The sequence below is a fragment of the Anguilla rostrata genome, chromosome 1, assembly GCF_018555375.3.
Source record: "Anguilla rostrata isolate EN2019 chromosome 1, ASM1855537v3, whole genome shotgun sequence".
Classification (NCBI taxonomy): domain Eukaryota; kingdom Metazoa; phylum Chordata; class Actinopteri; order Anguilliformes; family Anguillidae; genus Anguilla; species Anguilla rostrata.
The window spans coordinates 32417926-32442143 of NC_057933.1; the positions used below are offsets into that span (position 1 = coordinate 32417926).

The 24218-nt window shown below is 37.7% G+C and overlaps 1 protein-coding gene and 1 long non-coding RNA gene across 5 annotated transcripts in view; one reads left to right on the plus strand and one right to left on the minus strand.

Moving 5' to 3' along the window:
• Positions 1-535: 535 nt before the first annotated feature.
• cenpo (centromere protein O) lies at positions 536-17374 on the plus strand. 3 transcript variants are annotated; one of them, XM_064335222.1, is made up of 6 exons: positions 536-880; positions 1049-1290; positions 1583-1745; positions 14951-15219; positions 16247-16340; positions 17054-17374. In XM_064335222.1, exons 1-6 carry the CDS (start codon positions 850-852, stop codon positions 17161-17163), a joined length of 909 nt encoding a protein of 302 aa, XP_064191292.1. In that variant the 5' UTR covers positions 536-849; the 3' UTR covers positions 17164-17374. The 3 variants fall into 3 exon arrangements, with proteins under 3 accessions (XP_064191292.1, XP_064191283.1, XP_064191301.1); XM_064335213.1 differs by having other exon boundaries at positions 537-880; positions 16175-16340; XM_064335231.1 differs by having other exon boundaries at positions 540-880; positions 1049-1212; positions 16175-16340.
• The window catches only part of LOC135254771 (uncharacterized), a 43682-nt gene continuing 36671 nt past the window's right edge, over positions 17208-24218 (minus strand). For both annotated transcript variants that reach the window (XR_010329961.1, XR_010329960.1), the window contains exons 3-4: positions 19951-20017; positions 17208-18684 (exon numbers count right to left, since the gene is read on the minus strand). This is a non-coding gene — a long non-coding RNA (uncharacterized LOC135254771). The remainder of the gene's footprint in view (positions 18685-19950; positions 20018-24218) is intronic.

The window sequence follows — 24218 nt, forward strand, 5'->3', positions numbered from 1 at the left end:
TCTAGCAAGCCCCATTCCACCCACCCTGTCCCCTATCCCAAAAACAATTTAAAAAAAAAAATTATTATTATTTTTTTTTTGCTTTTAACTTTGAGATACCTTAGCACGTTCAGATCCTCTGACTGAATGTTTTTGTACCAACTCAAGGAGTCATACACTCAGATCTGCCTTGATGGACCATTAAATACCTGTATCTATGGAAATACACTGTTTTCGTTGTGATCAAGTCACGACTTAGGTTCATAATACTTGTGATACTGACAGATCCCTGGTTCACAGTGGAACCCTAATTATTAAAATGGTATGCCGAATAGTAAATGATGCATTTCACGTTTGTAGTCACTTTACTATCTGCCAAATATCCATAATAAACAGCTTTAGTTTGAGATATCATTATTTTGCCAGTAATACCTCATTTTTATTTAAATATGTCTCGTTACATCGACACAATTTTAACTGTTTTAAAATAGTGACAATGCTGAGAGACTGTGCTTTTATTTTGAAATTCTAGCTCGTTGAGTTACACGGGAAGTTGATTCGCTAGTTTCACATCGAAGCGCGAATTATTTAAAATGGTGGATACAAAGTTTGCAATTATTTGTTTTATAAGAAACGGCAATAACTCTTCGCATTATTTCCATTGTTATTTCTATCGTGCTTTGTTTTGCTTTGCTTTGCTTTGCTTTAACTACCTAACTAGGACATGTGAAGTTTAATCAGACGTTTATTTGAGGCAGAGGAAACATCGAGAACCCAAAATAATTGGCTGGATAGCTATTCGTTTGTATATGAAGTGTTCTTAACATTCGACGTTGGAATTATCCGAACGTCGAAGTACAAAATAAGCCAATGGAGGACGCTCGAGAATGTCTCGGAGAAGGTAAGCGTTTTTTAATGAGACCAAATATGGCTTGCTTGCTATTCATTAGAGAATAACTTCTCATTAATTAATTTAGCTATAGTGGACACATAGGTTGTACGACACGAAAGAATTGCTTAACATTGCATAGTTAACAAACGGAGCACATATGACTGGTGGTGTCCTCAGGTGTGCTGAAACACCTGAACGTACTGGAGGTGGAGGCGTTGGCGCTTTCCGGGCGGCAGCAGCTATGTTTGCAACAGCAGAGCCGAGTGGATGACCTCCGAATCATGGTGGAGAAACTGAGGGCGCACAGAGATATGCTCAAAGCCAGAGCGAAGACCAACATGGTGAGAGGAGCGTGGGGAGCAGTTTCTGGTTATAACATGCGACCCAGCGTAATGTTTGCTGTGCGGACGACATTTAATGTAAGATCACAACAAAAATTACGTAGTATCTAGCCCAGCATTTTGTTCTCTAATATTCAGGTTGTCCAGGAGTGCGTCCTGGTTAATTTCTCCCAACGATATACATCCAAAAATGCCCTTTTGCCCTAATTTCATGTAGGCTATTCCACTACTATTATTGACATTCAGATGGCAGCCTCATCTTTGTGTCTATACCATACAGTTGATGTTCTATCATTTAGTCCATGTATTTTTCATTTTAAAATTTCAAATACATTTTAGAATTTTATGTATTTTTTTGTGCTTATTCCAGTCCCTTCAACATCTAAAGGCTGTAGCTGACCAAAGAAACGTGGATTGCAATGAAGATGATATCAGTGCAGGGGGTAGTTCAAGGACTGCGCAGTCCCAGCTTTCTTTTCTGGTGGCCAGGAGGACTCAAGTGAAAGACCTTCTGCAGGCCCATCACTTCATCGGTACTAAACTCCTCTTACAAAGGCTTCACTAGCATGGGTGATTATGTAAATTGGAGAGTAACTTGTGCAGCCTCCTGCCCTGCAAGCTGAGCCTGTTTACTTCCAAAACAAGGTTGACAGACTTATGTCCCTTAGAACCACAATATCTGCTGGTTTTTAATGTTTAGCACACTGATTTATATAATCATTTATTGGCCAAAGAGTCCAGGGGCCTCGTTTATAAAAATCATCTTATTCATCCTAAATGTGAGCATACAGTTGTTTCCTAAAATGTTCCTACGACCTATTTATAAAATGTCCATATGCATACTTTATATGCATGATCCATTTATAAATCACAAATCATCCTAGAATTGTATGCAGGTGAACAAGCTTATGAACTCCAGACAGTGACTTAAAGGTCCAGGACTCTGGGTTCAAATTATGGTTATATTCCCCAGAAGTGACAACTGATTGTCTACTTAATATTTCTTTCAAGTTTTCAACCCAATTATATCCATTAAATTATAATAAACACTATTAGATTATTGTGACCTGTTTAGCAGGCAAGGACAGGGTGGGCGTGTATTTTGTGCTCATTGACAGTCAGATCCGTAAAACACGTCATATGTAAACTAGAGCCTGACCGATATATTGGTTTGGCCGATATTTCGGCCATTATTTGACTTTTTTGACGACATCGGGATCGGCAGTTATGCAGCCGATGTGTCACGATTTTTAAATAAGTATAATAAACAAAAAAACATTGATTATTTATCTGTACTTGTCTGTTCGAACGTTGTAATTGCTATTTACTAGAATTATCCAGTAGAGGGAGCTCTAATACAAGTGTGAACTGAAGCAGCTGACGCGCTACTTCTGTAGGCCTAATAAGACGTTTGTCACTCGTACCTCATCCAATATTCTCCACTGCAAGACTTGTCTGCACATATTCCATTGCCGCAATAAATGTATGTATATTTAGTGAAAGCTTTTAATTAAATGCGTTTATACGACCACTATGTTTATCAATCGTCATTATCAAGCGAGCGAGCTACCTAACATATTTGGTTCACTTTAGCAAGCTAGCTGGCTAGCAAGCCTTTATGAAGTGGCAGTGAGCACATAAGCAGCGTAGGATCTACATTTCTAGAGGACATCGCTGTATTCTCAAATAAATAACCAGCCAAAATAAAATGGTGATTGAATGCATCACACATTTGTTTTTTAAAATCTGAGATAATGATATTAGCTACTATATGATGCTGTGTCAATAGCCAACGCGTTATTGCAAGCGAGTGTGTCATCTAGTCACGCGTCATCGTAGCAAGCTAGCCAGACAGTAAAAACGCCGATAAAACACTTCTAATGTGGATCATTTTAAGCCATGTTATCTAGCTTTGTCGTGATAACATGAGAGAAGGATTGCTGTAGGAGAAGTGAATCAACCAGCATTTAGCCCGGGTAACCTGCACGAAAGCGCATTGTAGTTTTTTTCACCACCGAATTCTTATGGACAAGCCTCACGTTACGTATTTCATCCAGTCAATTTAGCTTCATCTAACGTTACACTTGATTCACTAATTAGCTCCGCCAGATAAAGTCTTATTCTTTGAGATCATGTAGTAGGAATAAAATAAGAAAATATAATTCATTTAACTTCCTGAGAATAAATAATAAGAAATAATGAGGCTATGTCAACAGCTAATGCGTTATTGCGAGTGTGTGTCATCTAGTCACGCGTCAGCGCATTGTAGTTTTTTTTACCACCGAATTCTTATGGACAGGGAAGCTCGCTAGATAGTCTTACTCTTTGAGATCATGTAGTAGGAATAAAATAAGAAAATATAATTCATTTACTGAGAATAGATACAAAGAAATAATAATAAATTAATAACAATAATAATAATATTCATAAAAATACATGTTTGAAACTGGAAAACTGAGTTTTTTTTAAATTAATTTTTTTATAGATGGCTGGAAAAGAAAGGAGTAAAAGCAACGTGTGGAGTTATTTTGAATTCACACCACTTGAAGATGGTGTTAATATATATATTTAATTTAATATCATCTTTTACATTTTTTTATCGATCAAAAAGTGTGTTTGTGTTTTGTGTGTTTATTTTTATTTATTTGTTTGCTTATAAGTTAAATGTTCTCAAATATAGAAACTTTGATAAAATATAAGTTTTTCAAATTGATTTGAAAATGTTGACGAAATATCGGTCAAAACATCGGTAATCGGTGGGCTAGGACTCTCCAAAATCTGGCATCAGTCGGGCTCTAATGTAAACCATTCCTCATCGCTAGCTAGGTTAGAGACAGTTAGGGCATTTTGCCCCATGTTGTAACCTTGCACTGCCAGACAAAACAAAAGAAAGCAACATAAACAAGGCTTTACCATGGTGTAGTTAAACCTGAAGACCATTCACTCTGTAATAACGTTGTAACACTGAGCTACAGTACACTAACATTAGACTATAGTGCAGTCTGGACATTATACCAGAATAAAGAAAGTCTTTGATTCCACATCATTAAAAAAATTTCAGTCATTGGTAAATGCAGAAAAGTATTAAAACAACACATTGGCAAAGAATTCACAGATTTCAATTTCCTGGACCTTCAAAACCAAAGTGAATTTTAGGTAACCTGGTTGAGAGAGGCTACTAGAAAAACGTGTTTGGTCATAAGTGTTATCGTGTATGGGATATTTGTGTTGGGGTATTATTTGATTCAAAAATAAACAAACAACTAATCCACAAATAAATGCTGGTGATCCACAAATAAAAGCAGCGGATCCACAAATAAATGTAACATCCACAAAGGAATGTAGCTGATCCACAAAAAACAGCAACTGGTTCACATTTGTGCATTGCCTGTCGCTTGCATTTGTTTGTGTGGCACGTTTGTAAGAAGTCCATATATATGTTTTTTTTTTTGTCTGCCCCCCGCTGACTCTCGTCCAGCCAATCAGATTAAGACATCCTTTTGCTAATGGACACATTACTCTGAGCAATCACAGCAAGTATACACTTCAGGATTGTGTTGTGTAGCAAAAGTGAACCAAAGTGAAACAACATCATCTTATCTTTGTACTTTCCCAGATATGGAGAGAGGCTGATGAAAAAGCTGTAACGTATGGTCAACATGGCTGCCCGTAAAGACTTGAAACACAACTTCTTATGTGTTACTAGTTCGCTTGCTTGCTGTGGGCGCTGCACAAACACTCATTTTAAAACAACTAGAGATGGGGCTACTGTTAGCTACTCAGGTGTTCCAGTTTGCAAACTGCAGACTGATGTCAGTATTGTTCACCCTTTTACAGCATGATACTCAAGTGTACCAACTTGAACACATTGACCATACATTACAGCTTTTTCCAGTACCTCTCCAAATCTAATGGGATGGTACAAATATACTGTAAGATTATCTGTTTTTACTTTGGTTCACGGTTTGATTGCTTTATTCGATGATCAAAGAGAGAGCCATTACAGCAATCTTCCCAACCAAGCGGTTGTCTTGGCGCTACACAACACTATCCTGAAGTGTACACATACTGTGATTGGTCGGAGTAATGTTGGCGTTACCGAAAGGATGTCTTAAAATTCGATTGGCTGGACTGTACTCAGAGGAGAAAAAGAAACCCATTTGCAAATCATGACGTGAGGATTATCTCAAAAATCCACAAATAAATGCAAGCCACAGGCAATGCAAAAACCAGCAACATTTATTTGTGGATCAGCTACTTTTAGCATAATTGCAATCAAAACGTGTTTGTTTTGATTGCAATTAATATTGCAATCAAAATAAACTATACGTTTTCTCTATTTTGTTCATATGAGATGAAATATCCCCTATTTTAATGTGTTTATTATTATTTTTTACATACTGTATAATGAAATAATTGGAGCCTCGCTATAACATAGATGTACATGCTTAGGCTTTATGAGAAAAAAAAGATTGTGAAGGCACGTACCTGATGAGTAATTGATCAGTCCATTACGCTTACCCATCCGTACTATATGGTAATATTACAAGCTATTGAAATTAATCAAAATTCAGGAATATTGGCCCAATTATTAAAAAAAAAAAAAAAAAAAAATTAATGTTCGAGTGCTGGTCGAAATAATGGCACTCATTTGCTAGTTGCAGGTTACAAGTCTTCCTAGCTCATGTTTGTATTCCAGGAGACAACCATGAAAACAGTTCATCAACCCTGCTAGGCAGGAACTGTGAGTGGGATAGCTGACCGCATTAACTCCGCTAGCTGGCAAGCAATAGGTTCTTAATTGGCTAACATTAGGTAGTTACAGTGGTCACTGGTTTCAGATGACGCTTAACATTTTTGTGTGTATTTGAGTGACATTTACATCTATAAACGGTTATTCAACGAACTTCATGGTCAGACTGAGAAACTTAATAATAGTCAGATAATTTTGAGCACAGTCTAAAGTCATCCATGTTAGTTTCACTTAGGATATAGGGTAGAGTTTATATAAATGTAACGCATCATAAATGTAACACGGTAAATAACTTTTTGTTCATTGCTGCTAGTTGTCATTTGAGAATTGTATATGCACAATTCAGTCCTGTACCAAATGATTAATGGAAAAGAAACAGCATTTATCACACATGTATTATAAGCACACACCAGATTGATCTGCTTTAGCTATTTGGTTTTGTGTGAATTGTTTTAAATTAGAATGTATTCAAGGCACATTTCCCGTAGTCATTTCTCTCCTGCCAGCGTCTAGTTCCTCGTTTACCGAATAGGGGAATGGACAATTATTGAAATGACTGAATCATTTAAATAAACCATCATTATTTAACATTTGAGTATTTGATCATGGTTAAAGGGGAAATGAAGGAAGCGAGCGTAGATAATGTCGGTTCATTACCGTTGTCTCTACCGTTGTCTGATGTTTTTTTTTTTTTTTTTTTTGAGGCATTTTTAAGAGAGACCGGCAAAGATGTACGCAGGCCGTCTCGCGTACATAAGAACTGGAGATGGTAGGATCACATTTGTGTAAAGACTTATAGAAACATTTTTTATTTTCTATTTGCTCGAAGATTTGTAAGAAACCAAGTGAAATCTCTGTTCACCCGGCAGGTTCCTTCTGTTTCGCAAATGAGTAGCTAATTAGAGACGTAAATCGGACAGTCTGTCATCAAAGAAATTGGTGAAGTGTGTTACATTAGGCCATCTATCGGTCATGGTCACGTAGGCTTAAGATCATGTCTGCAGTGTGGTATAAAGCATTTTAGTTTAACAAATGGGTGTTTTAATTACGGTGAAAAGGAGATGCGTCTTTTCTATTCCCAGTTCCCAGTGTGTGATGATGCATACCCCTAGGGAGGTCAAACCGATTTTTCAGAAAACAGTTTGACAGTTTATTTTTAATCCATAATAGCATAAATGCTACAGTATAATCAAATTATAATATATGAATCGCTGACTTTCCAGAACATAAGAAAATAGTTGTTTCCTTTAATAGCCTACAATGTTAAAAAATTAGCTGCTTCCCTCGGCAAGTAATAACTATCATTGGGGAGAAAGGATATGTGTAGTTTTTGGCCAACCGTTTCAGGAACAGAAATTAAAAAGCAAGAAATTAATGGGTGTTCGATATTCATTTTAAAACATAAATCGAAAAACGAGAATCAATTGGTTATTCGTATTACTGAATGATATTAAACATACTGTCGTGTCTAGGAACCGACAGAATTCAAAGTCCAATCATTAATTTGTAGAAAACTACTTCACGAGGGAAAAGACACCACAGCAGCAAGCTCTTCAGAAAAGTTAGACTTTATTGCACAGGTGCACAAAGCCGGATCAACTCTGCAGAATTGAACCTCGATTGTCAGTTTCACATACATTTTATACACAAATGTACCCCACAACTCCCCTTAACACATTTCTAAAAATACCAGCCATCTGGTCTTCTTGGCACCACAATGATTTTGATTTTCCTGCTCTTGGGTCGACCTGACCTTTTTGGCACCACAATGATTTTCTGTTCTTTAGATGATAACATTACTGTGAACTGTTGCCCCAACTTTCCTTTATACAAATCTTAGTCTTCATTCTGTAATGTTTCTTTAAGCATAGGCTACAAGTTACAGGATTTATAGCCTCCTGTACTTTTCTATATATATTCAGTTTACATGAATTTTTTACAGTGACAAGGGTCACTGTAAAAATGTCTTCTAGCACTTCAATAGCGTTGTGTTAGTTTTGGAAAAATATTTGCCTTCTAGCATCTTTACTTGGCAATAAAGTAGTGTTAGTTTTGGAAGAATATTCACCTTCTAGCCTTTTTACTTGGCAATAATGTAGTGTTAGTTTTCTGCTGAGTAAGTATGGTTTTTTTGAAGCCTTCTGCATTTGCTTTTTTCTAGTGTACACTGTGGTTTCTTGCGTTTCCATAAGCTTAGCTGCAACTACTGATATAGGTTTATTGGATTACATATTGATTATATTAGTGTATAGTTATACATGTGATATATTTTTATCATGCAGCATCGAGAGTTTGGAGGAAACAGTTTGATCAACATTGATGGGAATACCCTAACTTTAACATGTGACGTCATCTCAATCATGGGGAGTCTCAAAATTTTCCTACAATTACATAAACTGAACTAACTCTTGATTTTATAGTGTATGGTATTATGTTCAGTTTTTATTATAACAAAAAGGTTAGATTTTTAAAATAATTACCCATTGACTTCGGTTCGTATTAAAGAAAACAGCTGTTATTTTCTGTTAGGTTATTTGAGTAGCATTTATGCAATTGTGAAAAATAAACTGTGCTGAAAAATCGCGAAAACGGGTTTGAAGTCCCTTTTAGGGTCTTAGAGTTTTATGTTGCAAACTGTTGTAATAATCTCTTTTAAAAAAGAGAGTGACCAGATCGATACAAATATTTGAATGGCTTCTATGCTGATACCAGCCCAATATCAGCTGGTATTAGGGCTTTATTTTTCCCAAGTACTAATGTTATCTTAAAATCACAAAGCTAAACTCATTTTATGATTGCGAATCGACCTGAAATGCAACGCGGTGTGACGTCAAGTACAATGCAGAATAGTGCAAGCTGTCCTTATGAGGCAATATTACACTCTGCTGCCCTCTACTGTCAGAACCCCGCATCCATTTCCTTCTGGCCGGCAGAACCGCTGCGGCAGCGGCGAACACGTCATCTGAAACCAGTGACCACTGTAGCATGCTAATGTCGCAGTCACAAGTAACTTTTGTAGTGCTGTAAAGTTTCTTTTTTGTAGGTAAGTAAAGGGGTATAATTTGAATACTGAACTGCATTTCTGGCAGAGTCTGAATGTCCTTGCCAGAAATTCGGTTCAGTATGCAAATTGCACTGAATGTGAATAACATCGAATGTGAATAGAACATGCTGGTGCTGAGCAATGTGTGCCACTTCGCGGCTTTCTGGTCTGTCAAATAATTAGTGTTAGATCATAATAATGTTTATAAATGACAACGTGATGTCTTCTGACTGCATGAGAGAGAGTGACTTGCCACAAACCGTTTTAGTTTTTTGTAAATGAGGGGTGAGCCTTCAAAACATGCATGGTGGGATCAACAGGCGGTGAATGGAGAAAACATTTAGGGAGAATTGGCCAGTCTATTTCCACAGATGACCATTCTATGCGTAGGCTTACCGAGACACTGTAAAGGCATGTTTTCCAGTATTCAACTGAATATCTCTTCTTTACTCTCGCCACTCTTAATGCAATGCAGTATCAGACCTATCTCCACATATTATATAAATCCTCATATTTTAATACTTGGAGTCCCCTGAAAGCCATGGGTGTGATAACTGACCTATCACATTTACTTAGAAATGATATGATTCTACACTAGGCCTATATCTGTTTAGATAAAATTCCAACTGACACCAAAGTATCAAAAAGAGTCTGTCAAAAATAAAATAATGCCCACACCAGTAGTGAAAAAAGACCTGCTGTATCCCATAAGTTATCATTTTCACCCATGCAGAAAATTTGTTGATTCGAGGAGTAGTACAAGATGAGGATAAATGTCATATTTGAATTTTAAGGCTTTTTCTTTGGGTCAATGGTCAAAATTGCAACAAAAAAGGAAAGAGGCTGACAAAATGCTGTATTTTATTGTCCCATAGGGAAATTTCTTGTGCACTCTCCACTGCTGTTCCATACTGCAAGGAAAGACACAGGTCAAAAAAAGATAACGCTTCCTAATATATGAAACACATGCCCACACACGCAAGTGTTGACACCATCGTATTTAAATAAGAGATAGCAGACCTGCCCAAAATGAAAAGCCAGGATGACGAAAAAGGCAAAGGCTTACTTCCATTGTAGTCCTACAGGGAGGGTAAGGGGTTTGAGGGGGGGGGGGGGGCGGTGGGGGTGGTGGTAGAGGTGGCACTGAGACAGACACAGCGACATCCATCATATGCAACTGCATATCTTCAATCAGTCAATCAATTGTATTCAAAAAATATCTTCAAAATAATAATTTATCATCATCCTTAATGCCAATTTGTTTGCATCCTTAGTAAATGGCAAAGACCTATGATTGGAACACCTTCAGTACAATAGCAGACTTGGCTACAAATGTCAGACTCAATTAACTCAATTTGAATAACTGGAATTTTCTAGGCTCTGAGTGTCCAAGAACCATAAAATACTCCTCAGGACACAAGCGCAGTGCACATAAACTTTTGTGTTCATTGCTCTGCCACACACATTTAGGCAACTAAAAAAATTCTGTGTAGGGTGGTGCCCAGGCAGTTGGTGCACTGACTGTGAATGCTTATTGCAAGCAGTGAGGACAAGGATTCTAGTCTGGCTCTCGTTTTTCCTGAAAAACCCCAAGATATCCTTTCACAAAACATATATGCAAGTGCGTTACCAAGTATGACATTGTGCCATTTTACCTACTTTTTCCTCTTGCAAGCGTCTCCTTGTTCATTAATGGTGTCCGGTGGAACAACATTGTTTTTGTTAGCAAATCTGAGTGTAGTATGCAAATTATACCCTTAGCTTGCTTGCTGCTGCTGTGCTCAAAATGAGACCCACCCTGCTTGCCACAACCCCTCATTTACCTACAGCTTTAAAATGGGAGATGGAAAAGGGAGTTAAGAAAATTTGATGGGAAAATGGTTATTTGATATATTGGAGACCATGTTCATTAAAAAAAATATATATTTTTTCCATTTACGCTTTATCCCTTTTAGTTTTCTGATTTCAGTTTCATTTTTTAATTTTCCATTTCATGTTTTCTATTTGACATTTCAGTGTCAATTTTCTGTTATCTTTTAATTTTCAACATTTTATAATGGCGTGATCATTCCAACTTCTACAATAAAAAAATAAGTAATTTTCCATTTTCTATTTGGATTTTAATTTTGGGCTGAATAATCCTCCATACATACTGTGTGTGAGGGTTTGGCAAAATAATGTAATGTCAGAGAAAAAATGTGTTGAGACTGCAGTACAGCTGCATAGCCACAAGGATTTCAAAAGCATTCTCGAGTTTGCTTACAGAAGAATGTTTTCAAGTCAGTTTCTAGTTTTATGAATCTCAATTTGTGCATTGATTTTCACTTAAGATCAAATCTATAGTTAAAAAATGTTTATAAATGAGGCCCCAGACTCCTTTATGCAAGAGACAAAACTATCTGTTAAATGTTCAATATTTTGTCTATTGAACACTGTATTCACTTTAAATAGTTATGTTTTGTTCTAGATACAGTCAGTAATGCATCATTAGCATGTAGCCTAGGTGGAACCAGTGAGGGGGGAAAGCAATCTGTCACTGTTCTGAATTCAGAACTGCTTTGGTTACCCTATGTACAGGGTACAATGAAATTTAACATGGTAGTTCAGCGCATACAACAATACTGGTATAAAAGAAATGACAACTCAGATGTGCAACATCTACAATATACACAAACGTATGCACACATGCAACAGGTCATGCACAAACAATGTGTGACCATCCAAACAGTGCCATCCAACATATAAATTCAACATGTATTGTAAATTCACCAATTTAACATTGACAGAGAGGGGGGTGGGTGTCTTTATCTTTTTATTTTGGTGATTGAGTGGAGAAACCAAATGTGGCTCTAGTTGTCATGGAGCAGTACCGCTTTCCCAAGGGGTGTTTCCGAAACGTGATTGCCTAAGTGTGTGGGGTCAGTGGTAATCTTTCCAGCTTGCTTCCTGGCTCTGGTGTCATGCAGCTTCTTGACTGAAAGCTGTTTCTGGCCAGTCTTCCTTTCTGCCGTGTGCATGATCCGCTGTAGTCTGTCCTTTGTGCAGGCAGAGGATTGGCTGAACCACAGTTATAGATGAGATGTGGATGCTCTCAATGGTGCATTGATAAAACTGGATCACGACTGGTCTGGAGGGTATCCCAAGCTGATACATGCTTTAAAAAGTGCTTTAGAAAAGTAATTTTCTAATAAGTTGTTATATTAAAGGGTGTAATTTATCTGGTAGAACAAAACGTGAAACAGAAAATGACAAATTTAAATCTCTATGGGAGAAAAGTATTGGTAATCTGCAGCGGGTATCCATAGTGGAGGAAAATTCCGGGTTGGCCTACAAAATGACATTATCACTGTAACACTCTATTAGCCCCCCTGACAAGAGATGTCTGGTTGCGTGCCTTAGCTATTATTTTGCAATGACCTCTTATGGAAATAAAGTAGATACCCTAATTGACTTAACACAGGAAATATATGGTAACATGAAATGTGTGGATTTGTGAAAAATTGATTTGAATGTCTTTAGCCAGGGTGTATGTAAACATTTGGCCTCAACTGTATAGAGAGATTAGTCATTCAACTTAAATGTGTAGGTTAAATGTAAGGGATACTTATTGTAGAACCAAAGGCATGGTTACAATGAGCCAAAAAGACTGAAACAACATGGTTTAACATAACATTTGCATCAGCAATATAGGCCTACATGGAGGCATTTCTAAAATGCATTTAAAACAGAATTTGTGGCCTCACTCACAAATCTTAATTCAAACTGGTCAATATGATTTAACAAAGTTGAAATTTAAGGGACTGTGTATGTCATAGCAGTCGGAAAAGAAAATAACCAGACTGTCATCGTTCTTGGTAATGAATGCCATTTGCAAACTAGATGGTACTAATGTACTATTCTATTTTGCCCACCTGCATCAGTTTAAACATCCCAATTCTGGTGCGGGGCTCTAACTTACAGGCTGGACGTTTGCAGTAAGGTCTCAAACATTTGTAACTACACCTGGTTTTAGTACTGTGGTGTTGGTGGGCCAGCAGGAGGCAGTCTTCCCTCTGGTTAAATATGCCCCAGTGCAGTGATGGGGACACTGTACTGTAGGAGATGCCGTCTTTCAGATGAGACGTTTAAACCGAGGTCCTGACTCACTGTGGTCATTAAAGATCCCATGACACTTATCGCAAAGAGTAAGGGGTTCCCCGGTGTCCTGACTAAATCCCAGATCTGGCTCTCGCAAAAACTTGCCACCTAATCATCCCCTGAGTTAATTGACTAAAATATGTTCTCTCCCTCCAGTGGAGCTGCTCAGTGGCCAACAATAGAGGATTGTGGTTGTTCTGGGCAGCTCCCAGGTGTGAATGTGTATGAGTGTGAAGCAGGGCGTTGCTGCAAAATAGCATCTGTGCTCAGCGAACCTACCCTGGGTAAATAAAGGTTAAATAAATAAATAAAAACTAACTTGGAGGAAAATCTGCTCGCTGAGAAATGCCCTGTGCAAACAAATACTTTTAGCTAAGCTGAGCATGGGGGCATGCCCAAAAATAAAATGCACCAATTGATTTATTTAATCATTTATTTATTAATTATTTTTTCTCAGATAGATTGTAGGCAGCTGGCGTAAATATTTGTAACATTTCTCCGTTGTTTACATAAGAGTAGGTGGTCCCTACTTGCTGGGTGGTGGGAGGATGGAGGACTAGCAGGTAAAAGATGGTTGGTTGAATTAAGTGCAGTCAGTTTTTTTTAATGTAGAAAATAGAAAATACCTGTTGTTCAGATTTGCCCATTTCAAGAGAGAAATTGTGAAAAACTCAGCTCCACATAAAACCTCTTTCCAAACTATTTTACAGATCTCACAATGTTACACTGCTGCAGCAGAGTCTACAAACCACTGAAAATATTGCGATATGTGAATTCCATGATATCTCCCATTTAAAATGAAACCTTATGTGCTATAACTGGTATGGTTTCTGATGGTGGAAAAGATTTGTTGTCTTGGCTGTTTTTTTTGTCGCTGGTCTCTGGCATTATTTGCAATGAACGCTACTCTTGTAGTCACTCACTTTTTTTGGACCTGGTGACGGATTTCTTCATGCTTGAAGCTTACAGTGTGGATCTCTCTTCCTCTCTTCTTTACAGCTTTTGTATTCACTCATTATTTTAATATCGACTTGACAAGTGTTTACTCCTCACCAGTTACAGATGTTTTCTGTTCTGTAGGCTTATTTGTGGCACATGATCAGCCTTTCATGTAACATTTGTTTGCATGTTATAACTGATCATAGCCGCCACTGTGTGTAATGACAATGTGGGTAGAGGAAAATGGACAGAATTGTATCAAAAATCATGCTGAAGATTTTATCGCCATTATTGTGGCAAACCTTATCACAATAATTGATAATATTGATTTATCGCCCAGCCCTAGTATGAAGGCCTCACATGATCGCCCTGTCAGCCTACACACCAGCAGCATTCTGCAACCACATGTTTGGTTTAGTTCCGCTTCTGTTAAAATGTTTGTGTTACTTTTTTGTTGCTCTTGAGTGTAACCCTTAGTCAAACTATAGCTACAGGGACTCAGAGTGGATTTCCACTCAACTGCAGGCTATGAAATCAGACCGATAAAGCAGCGTTGTTTGTGTAAAATGTAGCTGCAAAACTTGGGTCCTGGAAGGCCGCGGTGTCTGGGTTTTTGTGGTTTCCTTTCAGTCTGAGGTCTCTTGGTGTTTGAAATAAGGTTTTTGAACCCTAGCCAAAGAACCAAAAACCAGCAGGTATTGCAGCCCTCCTGAACTGCAGTCTGACACCCCTGGTGTAAGGGAACATTGTTTTAAATGTGATTGACAAAATCCAGAACAAACCAGGAGGATTCAACAGAAACTTAAATTACAATGATGCCAGTGTCAATGTAAGCACACTTACTCTGTCACTGTTCTGCTTCTCAGGTGGCTACGATGTGACTGAGACTGGCAGAGGCAAAGGTGTGTACATTTCCATAGCCACCGCCTTTGAGGGCCTCTACCTGGAGACATACAACCTGGAGCTGGACCTGGGTCACGTTGTACAAATCTGCCGTCACAACATCCCCCCATTCATTCCCCTGGAGAAGCTGGCCCAGGTGCACCTACAGACAGACCTCATGGACTTTCTCAGTGCCCTCAGCGACCACCTCAACGCTTTTGCTGGGCGCCGGCAACAAGTTTGCCTCATCCAGGTACCGTGTGAAGGGTGGGGGGGGGCTACATGGTTGACTGAGGTCTCTAACCTTACAGTGATGCAATATTTCTTGTCAGTATTCATAAAAAGCAGCTTAAACACCCTGAATTGATTGATTTCATTAAAAATATATATATTGATTATAATTTAAGTTACTTGCATGAAACGACAGTCGCGTAATTGCAGGATTCTGCATTTTTATGCTGAAAAAAGAGGCAAAATGCATATTTTAAAAAATACACTCTATTCTTTAAACAATTATTTTAGGTCTTTTTTTAAGATTACAGCAGGCGATGACCCAGACATGAACCACAACAAAATCATTGCTTCTGTTTATTTGAGCCAGTCGTCTTTCTGTGTCTGACATTTGTGTTTATTAATTATAATATTTACACAGCCATTGGTAACATTGCATGATTCAAAAAGAGAGCACTTAATTTGAATGAACAGTTGAAAACAAGATGTCTCGCTAGCTTGCTCAACATTCGTAAATTAAAACAAATTGCTCCTAGGGTTTTTTTGTACATTAGCCTGTGTGGCAATTTTTTTGTTTTGATCATAACGCCAAAATATTATTTGTAGGTTCCCGCTTCTGTTACAAGAGTAATAAAGTTATGAATTACATACATTTATTGTGTTATAATTGTGTGTTGGCATATCATGGGAAAATAGTTATTTTTCTCAGAACGCAAGTGAATCAGTGTAAAACACAGATTTTGAAATGCCTTGCATTCCAGAGACGCTACATATCATGGGCTAGCACGACTGCTGATGAAAGCAGATGGCAATCAGATTTCTTCGCAGTGATTATTGCCTCTGTTCATTTTTGCATTTCAGGACCATGCTGCTTAACTTGCTTGGAAACTTCTGAAGCCCTGGCTAAAAGAGAAAAATTGTCTCATCTCTTTGTCGCGGACTAATCCATCTCTCTGTCTCCGTCTGTCACATTTCAGGAAGTTCTTCTGGGCTCAGTGGAGGTGATGGAGAGCAACGTGCTTTTTAACACCATTGTTCTTATGTGCAAGGACGCCGGAGAGAATGGCAGAGCCATACTCTGCACACTGGAGTACTCAGACCTCTCTCGATACCTGCCCACCAAGGTCACCATAGAGTCCGAAGGTACAGTGTATTTGGTAATCTTTGGGCAAATCATTAATCAGTTCCTCACATGTATTTTTTGGTGTTGGTGATTAATAACTGCTCTAAACCCAGAAGAAGAATACTGTGCTACTAAACCTCAGAATCTAAACTGATATCACTGAATTGAGTTTGGGTGAAATTAGGGAACAATTATTGCTACATTAAGGTCTCTGTTTACATAATTGACTTTGGTCTGGGTCTGTTTTTCATGGTTTGGGCGCAGCACCTTCGTTTCAGTGAAGGCAAATCTTAATGCTAAAGCATACAATCACATTCTAGATGATTCTGTGCTCCATCAGTGCCCAACCTCACTAATGCACTTCTGGCTGAATGGAAGTAAATCCCTAGCAGCAATGCTCCAACATTTAGTATAAAACCTGAAGAGGGAGGTTGTTATAGCAGTAAATGGTGGACCAACTTCATATTAATGCCCATAATTCTGGATGAGAAATTGGATGTCAGGTGTCCATGTACTTTTGGCCTTGTAGTGCAGATATTTGCAGAACCCTTACTAAAAATGTCTATTTGGTGCAACTTACAGAGCATTAGAAAAGACTGTATTATAAGCACACTGAGGTGCATTTATAGTAAAAGTTGTGGAGGTCGCCAAGGCTCTGTATTCAAATACTTTTATGGCTGTTGGTCTTTCCATTCAGTATAAATAAGTCTCATGCCTGTATGTATGCTTGCAGATAAGGACCTGCCTAGTACACCATGGTGGAAGGAGAGCCAGTCTCTGCTCCTGTGCACTCCAGCACACAAAGCATTCCAGGCTTTGAAGATGAAGGGGCTGATTGCCTAATCCTAGCCTATACAAAGGCCCTTTTACCATCTTCTATTTATTTGTTTCATGTGATGTTACTTACTATCTGTGCCATAAGAGGTTTTACAGCTTTGGGTTGTTACATACCATCTAGATATTTCTGGTGTTCATCCCATTCACGCTTGATTACAGCTGTGCATCTATTGACTCCTGTATTCCAACAAAATAATAAAGGAATCTCATGCATTGACAGGTCTTTCTTTGTCATTTAAATAATCTTTATGCATCTTGATATTTAACAAATAATTGATTGACCTTGATGAACATTTTTATAATTTCATAGAATATGCATTGAAATGACAGCTAAACATGTTACATGGAAAAAACCCTTCAACATCATTGTTATTTTTGGTCTGAAAGTATAATTCATATTGATATTTAAATTTGAGCTAGTCCAGTTCTCCAAGGGAAAAGCTTGGCCCACATAAGTGTTTGTTTGTAAAACTGTGCAAGCTTCAGTAATCTGTTGATTTTGGTTAAAGCATCCTTTTTATTTCTTGGATATTTCTTGGCAGTTGTGTCCATCTGATGTGTTATTGTTTGATGGTGGCATCACATTTGTTACTTTTGTCAAAACTGGATTGAGTATGACCCAAATTTACATTTGCAATCACATTTCCAGGTCTGTCTTCAGTATGTGTGAATTGTAAAGCAAATAATTTGAAAATGCTTGATGTGTGTCATTTCAAGTTTTTCCCTCCAATACAGCCCTAATTTTAAGCACAATTCTCATTCCTGCCTATGGGTTTTGTGGGCATATTGTTATCGAGGACATCAAGTTTCTGCAAGAAGGTTTGTATTTTCTGATGTAGTTTCTCTCTTATAATTAGTTTCAGTCGTTCCCTTTCCTGTATTACGCGCTCTTGTTTGCTAGCCAGCTCTTTTTCTGAGATGTTGTCAATTGTAGCCATTTGCTTCAGTTGCATAATCGAAAGAACCTGACTCTTTGACTCCAGGGATCTCTTTTTTGTCAGCTGCTTGGAGAAAGTGGCTGTCGATTTCGGCCTGCGAGGAGAAAGACACATGGTTTTCCGATTGTCCTCCTGTTGAGTCATCAAGGAAGAGCAGTTGCCTCCTCTGGTGTTTGATACAAAAGCGTATGCTGACTTTGATCTCCTTGAGATGAGCGTTGTTGTGTCCCTCTGGTACAGCAGAGATTTGGAGGAGCGCAGTCTGTTTTGTGATGTCTGCGGAGGGGACGTGAGGCAAAGCAGGTCAAAGTTAGCTTCTTTAGATTCCATTATTTCTCGCATAGTGTTGTCAACTGTAGCTCGTGGTTCACAGACTTTCAGGTGAAGTATTTTTTTGTGATCTTTGACCAGTGAATCTCTGTCCTGGCTCAGTGTGGTGAGAATGGCCCGGCACTTGCGGTCAATGAGGTCCAGTTCCTGCTGGAGATGAATGTCCTCATACTTGTTCATTAGCCTCATGTCTTTGGAAAAAGTAGACCTCGCCCTTGTAGATTTGCCTGCCTTATTCATCATGAAGTTTCCTTAGCACCTGAAAATCCCAAAATTTTGTTTTTTAGGATTTTTATTGTTCATGTAAGTTACAAACATGAAATTCTGTTTTTTAGTCAGCTAAATTAAGCAGATTTGCTACAATGTCATTTTAATTCAAATAATACATTTTGTTTTGTACATTTTGTAATCCTGGTATATTTTTAGGGAGGTACCTGATCAAGTATGTCATATGTATATGTAGCCATGATTAAGTCATGATTTGATCCAAAATTTAAAATTTTCAATTTGTTATAATCTGAATGAATTGGAAATACAATTATAAAGTACTTGAATAAAGAATGTATTGGAACATGCATCTTGGCTGTATTTAAATGTCTTTTGACATACAGTATTTTATAAATACAAAATAATTTTTGGCTCTACATTTTAAATTAAATCCACGCATTAAGCCATGTTAGCCATTTTATGCTAACATAGCTCTTTAAACTCATTTTACTCTTGCAAAACGCATCGCGTTGTGATCGAGATTGCAAGGAGCTATTGCAGTTAGTATTGTGTGAAATATTTATTACTTGTAGGAGGTATTTAAATACTTTGTGGCAAGACTGCCTGTCTGGCTGCAATCCCCCCCCTTACATTTAATGCTACATGGCTCTACCAACACTATAAATTTGCTGCAGCCAGAGCTGCGCTCCCAGATCAGCACCCAGGGAGACAACTCACTATTCAGTTATTGGGAGCCTGCTGTTGCCCCTTGACTACAAAAGTAGTAATTTTGTCCTTGCCCTTACGTTAGGAAGCTTCTTGAGACTCCAGCACATGACTCGTGCTTATTGTATTTCCTCTTAGAGATGGAAACCAAGAAAGAGAAACTGTAACTGCACTATCCCCAGAAAGCCTCCTCAGTCGTGCTAACCTTGCTGATGGCCAGCTTTAAGATGAAACTGTAATTCTGTAACTGCGTTTTGGCACAGGGATTTCCTTGTGTAAGTAAACACATCAGACACCTAAATGTAATTTCGCTGTTGCTTCGTCTCTGTTACTGCTCCAGTGTTACTGACACCTTTAACAGCTTCTAAAAATGTTGATTCAAATAAAAATACTCAAATACGTGTGCATTTAACCAATCTTGCTGCAAATATTGTAACATAACATTTGATTTCCTGTTTCTTTGCAGTAGATAATACAGGGTCCCTTATGTAGTCACTCAAAACCTGTTTGTTGTAAATGTCTGTTACTTAGCAACTTAAATCATTAATGGGATACAGTCTATGTATAATTATAAATGTGCTGTAAAGCTTACCTTGGTAAATGGACTGCAGTCAACAGACCTCTTAGAAATCCTTGCATCGAACATCAGCACTTTTAGCCTACGGAATTAAGAAATAGGTTGTAAGTGTGGATTTGCTGCTATGACAGTTGAAGTCACGAATGGTAATTCAGTCTGTTTTGTATTTAAAGGCCTTCACACGGAAATAATGACAATAAGTCTGGACTGGTTATCAGCCTAAGACTTATTGTTCTTAAGTCCTATATCATGTTCCTAGGAGAGAGGGTGTTGGCAAAAAAAAAAAAACATTCCCTGCCATGTTCACTGTGACTGCCACACATAACTTTATGGTATGTTACTAAAGAGAAAACCTTGTGATTATAAGATGGTTTCAATTTATCTGGAATAAGCCATTGTACATTATTAATGTACTTTTAAAAGGAAATGTATTGTCTTATTTATTGCTGAATTTTCCAGCTGAAGTCAGTATTTTTATATTTTTGTGTACGAAACCAAAAAGAGGCATGCTGTGATTAGAATAGATAATTGCCATATATGATGTCAACTCTGAAATGTATATTGTGTATAGATTCCTGTATTATTGCAGCCCTCTTATATTTTGGTATTCAGCTTCCAGTTTGGGATTTATACTTTTTAGGGATTACATAAAAATACCAGTCAGTGGTTTATAAGTGATCTCTACTGTTTCTTTGGTTACTCTTTGATATACAGTACAGTGAGCTTCATAATTTTTGGGACAAACTTTTTCTTGATTTGGCTCTGTACTCCTAAGTTTAGATTTGTAATCAACTCAAATATTTATACATTTTTGTTTCACCATGTACAAATTACAGCGCTTTTTATCCATAAACCCCATATTTCAGGGACGATAATGTTTCGGACAAATGGGTTCATAGGTATTTCTAATGAGTCATTGTGTTCAATTGCTTCCTTAGTGCAGGTATAAGGTGGCTGTCCATAGTGCTTTTCACAAAATAAAGCGAGATCACAACCTGCATCTTTGGCTATCAGTGGTTCGGTTTAATCGTGCCCTGCCCTCCGTCCCCTCCCAAATGCATTTAAACAGCAGCATTTAAAAGGAATCGCTGCCTGGCGACCCAATGAGAGCCCGTAGATGGTCACAATGGTCCAATCAAAACTAAAACTCATTAATAACACTTTATTGTAACTTATCCATCATGATCAATAATTATTGTTAGTCACAGTTCTCAAAATGTTGTGCCTTAATGCTAATCCTAAAGACTGATTTTTAACATGTGTTGTCTGTGTTCACAATGTGCAAATGTATGCAACATCAGTGGGTCAGAAAAATATTGAACACCAAATGGGTCACAATTGCGCCTTAAATTCAATATGTTTTACTTCCAGAAATTGTGTAAAAACACGTTTTCTTCTCACTACATGTTACACAAAATGCATAAAAAATGCATGTGCCTGTTTTTTACACCCATCTTTTGCCATTACAACGCATGTTTTTATGGGTGTTTTGTGCCACTTAAAAAGCATTCCCCTTGTAATCAAATGAGCTCTGCCTGATTTTCATAGCCAATAATGATGATCAACATATCTAATTTGTTGCTAAACTGCCTATTAAATTATACATCTGTGTGATGTGCATTCACCACTGTATGTTATTTGTTTAGGTAACCTGATGTTAAATTAAGTTATATAAAAGCCACAAATATTAAGATAGCAGAATTCTCTCTCACTGCCATACAATGTTAGGTCTATTTCTGGCCCACAAACTGCAATAAATATGATGGAATGTTTTCTATCTCAATTTAGTGATTGAGTGCCTCATCATATAAGCCTAGAGAGCCAGACATGAATTATTACTTTTTTTCTCTGAGAATTATGCCATAGGCAAACTAATGTAATATATGTGGTGCTTGTTTGTTCACCTGCTCAGTATTCGTTGTATTTATTGTTTTAACTGACCCCCATATATATATATATATATATATATAGAGAGAGAGAGAGAGAGAGAAAGAGAGCGATACCAATACCAATATAGACCTATATCAGTATATCAGAACCAGGAAGCACAGTTTTTTTGCTCAATTAACATTCTCAGTTTTGTCCTTGGTCACGTGCCTATCACGTGTACAACAAGGATAGCGCAGAGCAGTGACGTGAGGGCAAAACGAAGCCCTTCATTCTCCTCCACGGGTATTAATTAAAAGCCAGTTTTTGTATTGGCAATGCACTTATGTATCTGGAATATAAAGCACCCGCATTCACAGATGGCAAACAACACTACTATATTGAGTAAAGTGTTTTTGGACCACATCAAACAATGTATGTTGTTAAAACTGACATTAGTCAGCTCCTAAACTTTTCAGCATCATCAGACAGCTAACATTAGCTATTGTGGGGGATATCACATAAGGACAGTATAATTCACTCATATTTGCCCTGTGTTAGTCTCAGGGTTGGGCGGACACTTGAGACTGGACTCCTTTAAGAGAGGGGCGGGGATGTTGAGCGAGCACTCTAAAGTGACGTGATTGTATTTAGGAGGAAGTAAATAGTAAAGAGACACGCTACGTGATTGCATCTAACAAACCGTCTTGCAGTCCTTTTGTTCCGCGCTCTTACACTACACTATAGCCTACTCACACAGCCAACCAAATATTATCCTCACAGATGAAAATGGTAATCATACAAAACCTGAAAATCGCAACCTCATGCCAATGTGCACCGATGGCTAATTAGAGAGCCTATGTACGGAGATAGCAAAGTGCATTTTACTGTATGTTGTTTGTGTAGGCTATGCTAGAATTGGCCAAAACAATAAAAGGTGCTAATTCACTGTTCACGGTACAAAGAAACATAATGTTAATATGTCAGGCCAAGCTGCTATGGGAAACATTATTATAGACCTACCATTTTATGAACCAGATTAGCTCAGCTGTTAAGGGAATTCTGTAACAATACCAGCTTCACAAGCTGCCCTGGAGTTAGCTACCTGAAAAGATGTATACCTGAGTTTGAGACTGAACAATGGTTACAATTGTAAGCAGCTGCCATTATGACACAATGGCTTACATATCACAAATGTACCAACACTGAACAATGTTAATGGAATGAGGTTAGCTGATTATTAATCAATATTCTTAACCAGTCAGGATATTGAATATTGCCTTTAAAAGAACAGGACAACAAACATTAGGATGCGAAAATATGACGTTGGCTGAAATGAATCAAAATTTTAAAATTCATATCTTTGTCTGTGTGGTTGGGGAAAAAAAATGTTTCACCTCGGAAAACATTATAAATGAGTTTTCTTTTTAATATAATGCAAGTTAACATCAACATATGAGTGGAAGTATTTTTATTTTGCTGACAAAAATGAATAGAATTCAATGGGAAAATGGAATTTTGAGAGAAAAGCACAGATATCAGCCATTACATTACATTCGGTTCTGAGGTTGAGAACCGAAAGCTGGCCTCTTGTACTCAGGGGCCGAGGGATTGCCATTCTCTGAGATGTTTGCGATCACTCAACCACCAGTGGTTACTCAAGGAATTGCAGTTTAGTAAGCCTCTGGTTCTAAAAAGCAAATTTCCCCTACAAAAATTTATTTTGGACAGTACTTTTAAAACACTTTAAAATTTGTTCACACTGAACTAATCACTCTCCCGGCCCCCAATTTTTTTCTGAGACCCACAGAAAAAGATTAATTTCATTCCAAATGGGTCTGCGTGGTTTTACGTCACTATGCGCATAACGGGCACACCCACAAATGAACGAGAATGAGGCTGTGACAGACTGGTCAATTGACTAATGCCAAAAGGGCTTGAACTGGGAGACATGCCTGTGGAGCACAGAACCGATGTATCAGAGTAGGCCTACGTTGAGTATTAAACCTTGTCCTAGAATTATATGAATCCACCATCAGTATTGTTTTGATCATATTGCTATTTTGATATTATTATTAATATTACAAATTATAATGTTACGTGCCATAATGTTCTTGTGTTTATTGCTTATGGTGATGAATTTTGAAAAATATATGATAAGTAATAAAACTGGCATATGTTGCTCTTAAATAAAGATCCTATTATGCCACCATATTAGTATTTTGACTGCATTGTTATTTTGCTACAGTCTGCTGTTATTAAAATGTTGTATTATTAGTTGTAGCATTGTGATTGTGCTGATGATAAGGAAGAGTCCAGAGACACCATTTCTCAACTTCTCTAACAGGCAACTGTTCCTAAAGATGAAGTAGTGATGTATTTTTAAAAGAATTAGACAGATTTTCTCTTTTTGCAAA